The 11288-nt window shown below is 39.1% G+C and overlaps 1 protein-coding gene and 1 pseudogene across 2 annotated transcripts; one reads left to right on the plus strand and one right to left on the minus strand.

The window, feature by feature from the left end:
* Positions 1-1334: 1334 nt before the first annotated feature.
* On the plus strand, positions 1335-6299 carry LOC103336832 (cellulose synthase-like protein D3). 2 transcript variants are annotated; one of them, XM_008239945.2, is made up of 4 exons: positions 1335-1597; positions 1971-2792; positions 3360-4167; positions 4294-6299. In XM_008239945.2, exons 2-4 carry the CDS (start codon positions 1999-2001, stop codon positions 6079-6081), a joined length of 3390 nt encoding a protein of 1129 aa, XP_008238167.2. In that variant the 5' UTR covers positions 1335-1597; positions 1971-1998; the 3' UTR covers positions 6082-6299. The 2 variants fall into 2 exon arrangements, with proteins under 2 accessions (XP_008238167.2, XP_088897463.1); XM_089041337.1 differs by having other exon boundaries at positions 1344-1500.
* A 1232-nt stretch (positions 6300-7531) lies between these two features.
* Positions 7532-8533, minus strand: LOC103336950 (pentatricopeptide repeat-containing protein At2g22410, mitochondrial-like; annotated as a pseudogene).
* Positions 8534-11288: the final 2755 nt, after the last annotated feature.

The following is an 11288-nucleotide window of genomic DNA, read 5'->3' on the forward strand; positions in this document are numbered from 1 at the left end:
AAAATCAAACAATGCATTCACACAATTTTCTCTTTGTCAATGGAAGCAATAACTTGCTTGAAGGGTTTCAAGAAGACCCCTTTTGGCATTTGGTCCAGAGATCGGAGAGATACAGCAGCAAAAAGAAACAAATAGTTGGTGAGCAGCTTACTTTCGCCCTCGAAAACCGACCACTTTCATTAGTGGCTGTTTGGTTCATGAAATGTTTCTCAATTATATTGTGTCACACAAGCTTTCGAATGGTATATGAAAGCATAAACATTTTTAAAAATGTCAGAGTTACGCTGCTACAAAGTAGCCTTCGAAATGGTACGAAATTATTCTGCCCAAGATAAGTAAAAAGTAATAAGATTTGCAATAATTTCCAAATTTTGAACAGAAAAAAGTCGGCACTTGTTGGTTTGTTTGTTGATGCAAGGTTCTCCGTCGTGTTTGGTTTACCGTACAACACCCACAATAAGTTTAAATAGACCGAAATGTGAAATCCTAAATGGAGAGAAGATGACATTTTTTAGCAAAACCATGAATTTTAGGACTAAAAGAAGCTATTTTAATAAAATTTTCGTTTAAAGTTGTTCATGTGTGATGATCATATGTCACCAAATTTAATGAAAATTTTGTCATAATGCTATAGTAGGGACCAAATTTAAAAATTGAGAACTAAAACGTGGATTTAAAAAAAATTCAAGGACACATGTGATAAACCTCATTTTAAATAATTTTTTATATAAAAAAAGTGGGTCTCTTAAAAAACAAGAAAGAAAAATGGACATTTTAGAAAAAGCAAAAGGAGAGAGAAAAAAGCAAAAGATGATTTGGTTATCCCATCCCATCTCACCCCAAGTATAAAAATATAAAATAAAATAAATCGGGTCTAGTCTAGTGAAAAAGAGGGAGAGAGAGAGAGAGAGACAAAGAGATATAGAGATAACAGGGGATATCGTCAATTTAGAAAAAAATAAATAAATAAAACAAAACTTTATGTTAAGTTTGATGTGTTATATTTGAAGTCGTTAGATTATTGATGTTAAGTTTTGACAAACCAAAAGTTTTAGGTTCAAACCCCGATAACACCCTTGGTAGAAATGAAAAAGAAACTCCATTCCTCTTATTGCTTGTATTAAAAACGAAAAAGAATAAAAATTATCTCCTTATCCTTAATTATTTGGGTCGATATCTCCTTATCCTTATTATTGGTCGTAAAGAAAAGACAGTCTTTCCACAACGGTCTCGTTTTGCAACGGTCAAATAATTCAAAATTAAAACTTTTTCAACGGTAACAAAGACAGCGACAAAAATTCAAAACAAAATCTTTTATAAGGGACCAACAGAAAACGAGCAGACAAAAGTCCGCCAAGCTAACTCAAAACCCAAAATGCCTGTGCCTCATAATTTGGATTGCAAATCAGCTCAGTCTTAATCCAAACTCAAAAAACAACGGTACCCATTTCTTCATTCTTAGGTTTTCCACGTCATCAACCTGCAGCTTCTTCGCACTCTGTAAGAAATCAAACTGTTTTTTTTTTTTTTTTTTTGCGGCGGGGCCTGAAGGGTTTCTTCTGTGAACGAGATTTGAGCTGGTGTTTTGACTCTTAAGGTGAGAAGTGTTCATCACTTATTCGTTTATTCATTTTGGCTGCTGTTTTATTTTGCATACCATCTGTTGAAGTTTCAAAAAACAGAAAATATTGTGTTTCGTTTGCTAGCAATCTTGTTTTGCTTTGAGTACTGAGTGAAGAAATCATTTGCGTAATCCGAATAATTAAATGTACTTTTCGATATTTCTTCTATGTTAAGTCTCAGCTTTCTGAGCGAAATCAAACATAAAAATTGCAGAGAGAAAAGAGAGGGATTGCTTTTTGTCTTTGTACTAGATTTCGAGTCTTATGCTAAGCAGCTTGGAACTTCTTCATTCAGTTTTTGATAGAGGGAGCATGTGGCTCTTTTGCTTCTTGTGTTTTGAATTTCAGATTCTGGTGCTAGAAGGTGCTAAGCTTTATGGGTTCTGAGTCTCCAGTCAATTTCTCAGGTGGATCTCCTAGGGCTAGGGTTCACCATGTTACCCAAACTAGCAATGACCTTGACAGTGACATTGGGGGTGTTGAATTTGCAACCTACACTGTCCACATACCCTCTACACCTGATAATCAGCCCATGGGAATGTCCATGGAGTGGTCCACTTCTCAGAGAGTTGAGGACCAGTATGCTTCCAGTTCTTTGTTTACCGGCGGTTATAATTGCATTACCCGAGCTCATTTGAAGGAAAAGGTGATTGAGTCCGTAACTAGCCATCCCCAGATGACCGGTGCGAAAGGGTCGAATTGCTCTGTGCCCGGTTGTGATGCCAAGGTAGTCACTGATGAGAGGGGAGTAGACATAGTCCCGTGTGAGTGTGATTACAAGATCTGTTTGGATTGTTATAGGGACGCTATAAGAACCGGTGATCATATTTGTCCTGGCTGCAAAGAACCTTATAAGGAGCTGGATGTGAGTGAGTATGCTGGGAATAATGAGCAGCATCTGCAGGTGCCATTCACTTCGAAGATGGAGAGGAGGTTGTCGTTGATGAAGTCAACAGCAGTGATGGGGCGTCAGAGCGGTGAGTTTGATCATACCAAATGGTTGTTCGAGACAAAGGGGAGTTACGGATATGGAAATGCTATATGGCCAAAGGTTGCTGTGGATGGGAGCCAGGAGGGGATTGGCGGTGATCCTAAAGTCTTTCATGACAAGCAATGGAGGCCACTTACGCGCAAACTGAATATCTCTGCAGCAATTCTGAGTCCTTATCGGTAAAACTCTTTTCCTCATTTGGTGCTCTCTGTTTTCCTCTGATCTGTTAATGTCTTCCCATTGTTTTTGTTTAGGTAGGGCTTTGCCATTCTTTTTGTTTTTTAATGTTACCTCAGTGTTTATTTCCACCTGCACTGTTTTTATCTTCTATCTTTTTCTTTTCACTGTGTCGAAATTATGAATTGCATTGTGCTAGTCTAAGATGTGATGTGTTACATAGTTCTAGAACTCTGAAATTCATAACAAGTTGTCCCCTAATGTCCAAGTACATTACATAGTTTAAGCTTCAAAAATATACCTCGGAGTTCATTACTACTCTTCTAATTAGTAACTTCATTGCCATTAGCTTTGAAGAATTTCCTTTTTGGTTTGAATTCAGCTTGAAAGTTAACCAATCATTTTTTGTTGCACTCTTTCTTCTCTTCCATATTGTTGATTTTGATGCTGCAGAAGTAATTCCATATAAGCTAGCTAGAGTTGTTTATACAGTATTGTCCATTATTTGCTTGAACAAGTTAATTGCAAGCTTAATTACATCTTTTTGGTGGGTGGGTGTATTCTTGCAGGATCCTAATATTAGTTCGAATGGTTGTCCTTGGACTATTTTTGCAATGGAGAATCAGAAACCCTAATGAGGATGCAGTGTGGTTGTGGGCTATGTCTGTCGTTTGTGAAATCTGGTTCGCCTTCTCCTGGCTACTTGATCAGCTTCCAAAGCTCTGTCCCATCAATCGCATTACTAATCTTGATGTTCTAAAGGAGAAGTTTGAATCACCTAATCCCAGCAATCCTACTGGAAAATCTGATCTTCCAGGCATGGATATTTTTGTATCAACAGCAGATCCAGAGAAGGAACCACCTCTTGTCACTGCAAACACCATTCTATCAATTCTGGCAGCTGACTACCCTGTTGAGAAGCTTTCTTGCTATGTTTCTGATGATGGAGGTGCACTTTTGACCTTTGAGGCCATGGCAGAAGCTGCTAGTTTTGCTAATTTGTGGGTGCCATTTTGCCGGAAGCATGCTATTGAGCCACGAAATCCAGAATCGTACTTCAATCTGAAGAGAGATCCTTATAAGAATAAAGTACGGCCAGATTTTGTCAAGGACCGCAGAAGGTTGAAGCGTGAGTATGATGAATTTAAGGTTAGGATTAATGGCCTTCCTGATTCAATTCGAAGACGTTCGGATGCCTATAATGCTCGGGACGAGATGAAGGCTATGAAACTTGGGAGAGAGATTGGAAATGATGAAGCAGTAGAAAAGATAAAGATCCCGAAAGCTACTTGGATGGCTGATGGAACCCATTGGCCTGGCACTTGGACAGTTTCTGTGCCTGAGCATTCTAGGGGTGATCATGCCAGTATCATGCAGGTACATATGAGTTCCATTTGTCTTGTAAAATTTCACTAATGTAGTCTCAAGATGTCACTTCAAATTAATTAAACGTGCCAATTGGTTTGGCTAGAAAGCTAATTTGTGTTATATGTTCATATGCAGGTGATGTTGAAACCTCCTAGTGATGAACCACTTAGAGGAACATCAATGGATTCAAGTTCCTTGGACCTAAGTGAGGTTGATATTCGTCTCCCCATGCTCGTTTATGTTTCTCGCGAAAAGCGGCCTGGCTATGATCACAACAAGAAAGCTGGTGCCATGAATGCTCTGGTTCGTGCCTCAGCGGTCATGTCCAATGGCCCCTTCATTCTCAACCTTGACTGTGACCATTACGTCTACAACTCCCAAGCACTGAGAGAAGGTATGTGCTTCATGATGGACCGCGGTGGTGATCGCATTTGTTACGTGCAGTTTCCTCAGAGGTTTGAAGGAATTGACCCTTCTGATCGCTATGCCAACCACAACACTGTTTTCTTTGATGTCAACATGCGTGGGCTTGATGGCCTTCAGGGTCCAGTGTATGTAGGAACTGGATGCCTCTTTCGTCGCACTGCCCTTTATGGCTTTGATCCTCCTCGGGTGAAAAAGTGTCGTAATGGTTGCTGTTGCTGCAGTGGTTTCTCTGCCCGTCGTCGCACAAGGAAATCTTCTTCATCAGTTGCTTCTGCCCCTGAAGTTGCCTCCCAAGACTGCCAATCAATTGAAGTTGGAGAGTTTGGTGATGATGAAGAAATGAATCTTGCTCTTGTTCCTAAAAAGTTTGGAAACTCAAGCTTCCTTGTTGACTCAATTCGAGTGGCAGAATTCCAAGGTCGGCCCATTGCTGATCATCCATCCATGAAACATGGACGGCCCCCGGGCGCTCTCACTCTCCCTCGGGAGCTTCTTGATGCATCAACGGTTGCAGAGGCAATCAGTGTCATCTCATGCTGGTACGAGGACAAGACTGAATGGGGCCAGAGAATTGGGTGGATTTATGGATCAGTAACTGAAGATGTGGTGACAGGTTACCGGATGCACAACCGTGGATGGAGATCTGTTTATTGTGTTACAAAGAGGGATGCTTTCAGAGGGACTGCCCCCATCAATCTTACTGACCGGCTGCATCAGGTGCTCCGATGGGCTACTGGCTCTGTTGAGATTTTCTTTTCTCGCAACAATGCTCTTCTGGCCAGCTCAAGGATGAAAATTCTGCAAAGGATCTTTTACCTGAATGTGGGAATGTACCCTTTCACTTCCTTTTTCCTCATTGTCTACTGCTTCCTTCCCGCGCTCTCCCTCTTTTCTGGTCAGTTCATTGTTCAGTCCCTCAACATAACCTTCCTGGCATACCTCCTGGGCATCACAATCACCCTCATTCTTCTCGCCGTGCTGGAGATCAAGTGGTCTGGCATTGCACTGGAAGAGTGGTGGAGGAACGAGCAGTTTTGGTTGATTGGAGGCACAAGTGCTCATCTAGCTGCTGTGCTGCAAGGCCTTCTGAAGGTGATAGCAGGAATAGAGATTTCCTTCACTTTGACATCGAAATCTGGTGGTGACGATGCAGATGATGAGTTTGTTGATCTCTACATCTTCAAATGGACGTCTCTGATGATACCACCCATCACCATCATGATGACAAACTTGATTGCAATTGCAGTTGCAACTTGTCGAACGATATACAGCGTGATACCGCAGTGGAGCCGGTTGCTTGGAGGTGTGTTCTTCAGTTTCTGGGTGTTGGCTCATTTGTATCCGTTTGCCAAAGGGCTCATGGGAAGAAGAGGGAAGACACCCACCATTGTGTTTGTGTGGTCTGGCCTTATGGCAATCACCATTTCTCTCCTTTGGGTGGCTATCAGCCCCCCATCAGGCACTAATCAAATTGGGGGCTCATTCCAGTTCCCTTAGTTTGTCTAGTTTACTAGTATTATTTTATTTGTTTTTTGTCCAACTAAATTCAACTTCAAGGCTGAACCCGTAGGAATTTTCATGTCTCAGTGAAATGTAAATTGTTTTAGCTATTTGTTTTTTTTTGTTTTTACTCATTTTGGATTTGATGTTCAAATTGTGGGGTTTATTCAAATTTGATGTGGTCATACCAATATAAATTGTACCAATGTTTCAAAGCTCCATGGACATAGAAAATAGCAATGAATATACATAATGCAGAGCAAACAGAGACTACCAAGAAAACATGGCTTTCAGGATTTAAAATTGATCCATTAACCATATAATAGGAATTTCAACTGCCGAAAATTTAATGAGTATTTATTTGAATAACCCGTTAAACATTTCATGATTTGGAAATTAATGGGCAATTTTATAGACAACCCATTAATTTGTTTTCGGGCTCTTGACATTTTATCAGTTAGCACATGAGCAAGGATTGATCAGTAGCCTTCTTGAAACATCACCAAAAGTGTCCGAGAATGACACCTCCTCCTTTCCTTCAGTCAAAGTAGGCAATATGATCCACTTTGTAATTGGAAATCAACCCAATGGAGCAATGAGGCGTCAATCTCTTTCTTGCTTCCTCTGTTTTGGGTGAAATTCTATAGTGTAGGTGCCATATATAGACCCTTCATGTCGACCTTCATATTAGCAACATGATCATTTCATTAAACTTAAGTGAAGTTACTATTCAAATGAATCTTGTGACTAATATAAAGGTCCACACATCTATGGTTCATATATGACAGTGACACCCTCACCATAGAACGACTCCTTATTTTTTATGGCTCTTTTTCTTCTTCTTTTTTTCGTCCATATGCACCCAAAACACATGATGAAGAAATCATCTGAGAGGGGGCTATGCGAATGGCCTCTCTACTCCTTCTTCTTCTTTTTTTTTTTTGGGTTTTTGTTACAGCACCAAATTTTCCCTTTTTGTTTGTTTGTAGCACAGTTTGTATCCAAACTCAGTCATGTAGTCGTGCAGCCTAGAGAAGTTCATTAGAGTAGTTTAAGAAGTTTGTGTCAACAGGATGGTATCTCTTTTTGCTCTCAGTACCCAATTTTCTAGCATGGGACTGATCATAATTGTAGCTAAACTTATTGCTATGGGACGTAATGGAGTAGAAAGAAAATCCATGACACTGAAGACAAAAGTCGAGCACAGAGTGAATAATAGAGCATACCTCGAGGAATTTCTTCCAGCAAGTGAATTCATTCCATAAGGGTGCTTGCTTGATGACGGTGCTTAACTTCTCAGATAGCAAAATTACAGCTCTCATGGTCTTACATATGAAACATTTCATTGAAAACAAGTAGACACCTGCCTTTCCTCATGAAAACTACACCCTAACTGTCTTTTCATGATTCTCATTAGAGTAATTCTGTAAAGCACATGCCTTTCTGTCTAGATATCGTTATTCAAGTGATACAAGACCAATAATACTTCCTCCATTACAATTTACATCTGGTGATCCTCTCACATAGAATTCAAGAAGAACCCCATCGATTTCAATCATGCTACAGCTCGGGACCTCCTTTTTTATCCCTGTTTCTTTCATTAAGGATTTGATTCTCTTTACGTCATCAAATCTACTAGCTTTGACATATATATCACACAAGTTCACATAAAAAGCATGGTTCAGAGGTTCCAAATCAATTAAATATTGCGCCACCCTTTCTCCTAACTCGACCTTTCCATGTATTTGACAGCCTCCGAGCAATGCACCCAAAACAAATGTATCTGGCTTCATTGGCATGCTTCTTATAAGCATATCAACCAGGCACGACTAAGCATATCAACCATGCTTGCATAGTGATAGAGCTGTGGTTCAATTAAGTAAACACGCTTCATCACACGAAAACACCAGCGACCTTTCTCTACTAAACCAGAATGAGCACAAGCTGACAATAGCCCAACAAATGTCACATGGTTCGGCTTCACCCCAGTTGTTTCCATCTGTTTAAAAATATCAAAAGCCTCATTGCCAAACCCATGGAGAGCCAGCACTGAAATCATAGTTGTCCATGCCAAAGTATCCTTGTTGGGCATTTCCTGAAAGACCTCATATGCTTTGTCTACACATCCGCAAAATGACCACATTACTCGCCAGGCAACTTCTCCTCGGGTACCCATGCACCCATATCCTAGGATCAAATGCACCAAGATGAGCACAAGCTGCAAGGACACTGGCAATCGTGATCTTATAATTATCCGGTCTAACCATATCACCACTGGTGATCTGGCCTCCTTTGGCCGACCACCGTGAACAAACAAGGTCAAGCAATGTGTACTACAATCACATTGATCGTATAACAAAAGTTCAGCAGAATACCTCTTATGTATCAATCACCTCCCAGTGACCATCTTCTGAAGATTCGATATAAACTCTTCTATGTCCTGGGTCATATACAATAGATACTCGAGAATCTATTGTATCTACGATCAGACCCCAAAAACACAGATTGCATTGGGTGTAAGCATAGTCTAAAATATCGATAATATCGACGAAATATCGAGGATATTATCGTTTTTTCGAATCACGGATATTTCGAAATATATCCATGCACATATCGTATAAATATCGAGAATATCGACGATAATATCGGAAAATATCGACGTCGATAATTTCGCTCACACTTCAGCAATATTTTGTTACAATATCGCTATAATATTGCTAAAATATCGAAAATATCAATGTAATGAAAAAAAGGGAAAAAAATGGAAAAAAAAAATGGAAAAAAACACAAAGGGGATTCAAGGTGTCTTGTAAAATTAGTCATCCTTGGTTTGCTTTGTATTGTGGCGTCCAAGTGGGGTAAGTTCTTTTTTCTTATGAATATTGAGACATGGACAGGGAAGGAATAATGGACCTTACAATTCTTACTTTGACAAAGTTCACACATGTATATCATTTTTTTTTTGGGACGTATAAAAATGAGACTCTTGAAACCAATTTCTTCTTAATTTGTATAAAAATGGGGGCCATTCTGCACTGTTTACCCTTGCTGCTTTCAAAGTGATGTCCTAAGAGGGAAGAATGTTGTTTCTAGTATTAACACAAACACTTTTTGCAAGTATAAAATTTTTACATGAGAATGAATCTTTGACCTTCCCTTTTCAAGTTTCAAGTTTTCAACTATTCACCACGTTTCAACTTATATCACTTACCCCACCATTCAACCACTCACCTAATACACATAGAGATGAAGATAGTGAAAAATTTGAACCTCATAGGAACTCTGTGTGGTACTAAGTCACTTATGTATCTTACTATGCAATGTATAAAATGTAAATTATTGTAGTAAATCATTATATGTAAATGATTGTGGTGTGTTTAATCTTCTTTCATTAAGTATACTACATATTTTCTACACTCATAGTGTTTGTCAGCTCACTATATAATCAACTTAAATTAGTTAAATCCATCATGCAATGTATTTCCTTCCAATTTTTTGTGATAAACTAATAGATACTTGACTAAATAAGCATCCTCCAAAGTTTCAATAAAAATTTTCAAGTTTTTCTTACAATTTCCGTGGTTTTTATTCAATTTTTATCGATATCAATAATATCCTGATATTTCCATTGAAATTTCCGTGTTTTTAGACTACCGATATTTCTGATATCACCAATATTTTGGACCTTGGGTGTAAGTCAAACCGCACTTCTCTTTCTTTTCCACTTTTCTATTTTGTAGAGAATCTCTCGTCAGAGAACTTTGAGATTGAGCCTGAAGAATCTATAGGGTCAAACTTTAATGTATAATCTTCTTCTACACCACTCATATGTCCTGCACGGAACCAGTAAACAAATAATTCAGATGGAATCACAAATTCCATATTACGATTAGGGTCAAAATGGTTTGCTTCTGGTCATTGGTCAGGGAAAGGTAGATACGGTTAAAATAATAATATTAAATAGATCTAACTATGATCACAATTATGTATCCCAAACCAAACTATAAGCACATAGCAAACATCCTCTCAGACAAAGCTATATGGCCACAACTGACAAAAGGGATCAGGGAAATTAGTAATTGCTTGTATATATGGCTTCCACCTTCCATTCCACCTATATAAAAATCACACTATTTCCCTTGCTTAGTCACAAAGCAGAACAACTTTGTACAACAAAAATAACTTCAGTATTATAGCTCTACCTCTACCATTATTTTCAAATATGACAAAACCTACGTATATCCTTGGCTAGCCTATGTTTTGCATGACAGGGCTCTACTGCATGATCAGACAGGTTGCAAATTTCATTAAGCCAAAGCAATCGTAGGGCAACTCTTGTTTGGCAGGTCAATGAAAGTGATTGTACATTTGTGGCTGCATCAGTCACTAGTGCCTGCCAAGAAAGCGGAGCCCTATGACTGCTTTGCTTATTTGACAAGTATACTTCTTCTAGTATGTATAGATGCTCCTGCCTGTGTTTCAATGATGGACCGGCACGAGTTATATAAGGGCTCAAAGACTCCAAGAGATGGAATAAACCAGTAAGCACACATGGCATATCCTGAGGATTATGCAGTGAAAATCCATCAAGGGCTGCTTTTCAAGGATTTTGTTGGGGCTAGGGCTCATTCTGCTGCTAGATTTTTCTCCTCCTTATCCGAGCCTTGAAAGTTGCCCTTCTGATATGAACCCTTAAACTGCTTATATTATTTTGGATTTTCTTATTGAAATACAGGCTAATGTTGCTGCAGGTTGGAAGGCCTTTAATCTATGGAACGGGCGTGAGACGGGTTATCGAAATGCTGAAAGATGAGTTTAAGCTCACTATGGCCCTCTATGGCTGCCCTGGTGTTATGGATATTACCAGGAGCCATGTGAGAACAGAATGCGACAAACTCCACTCCTTGCTTTAATTTGTTTTAGAAGCATCAAAATGAAATTATGCAGAGAGATGGATGAAACGAGAATGAGGCCATCAATTATTTGGGAAACTGCTTCAATTAACAGGTATTGGAATTCAACTTGTTTTTTCTTCTCTCACATATTGTAATTCAACTTCATTAAACGGCAGGTTAAATTTATATTTACTATGGAAGTGATAGCATAACATGTGTTTACGTGTCACCGGAGAGAACCATCTTTCGGCAGTCAATTTCCTATGCAAGGTGCATAGCTTTGATCAGCATTTCAACTCGATACTCTTC

This window comes from Prunus mume, linkage group LG7 (assembly GCF_029339155.1).
Source record: "Prunus mume cultivar Tortuosa linkage group LG7, ASM2933915v1, whole genome shotgun sequence".
Lineage (NCBI taxonomy): Eukaryota > Viridiplantae > Streptophyta > Magnoliopsida > Rosales > Rosaceae > Prunus > Prunus mume.

Excerpts from the sequence above, each read along its gene's own strand:
- LOC103336832 (XM_008239945.2), top strand. The coding sequence starts at position 1,999 with ATGGGTTCTGAGTCTCCAGTCAATTTCTCAGGTGGATCTCCTAGGGCT. Across the intron at positions 2,793-3,359 it reads GCAATTCTGAGTCCTTATCG|GATCCTAATATTAGTTCGAA; the intron begins GTAAAACTCTTT and ends GTATTCTTGCAG. Across the intron at positions 4,168-4,293 it reads ATCATGCCAGTATCATGCAG|GTGATGTTGAAACCTCCTAG; the intron begins GTACATATGAGT and ends GTTCATATGCAG.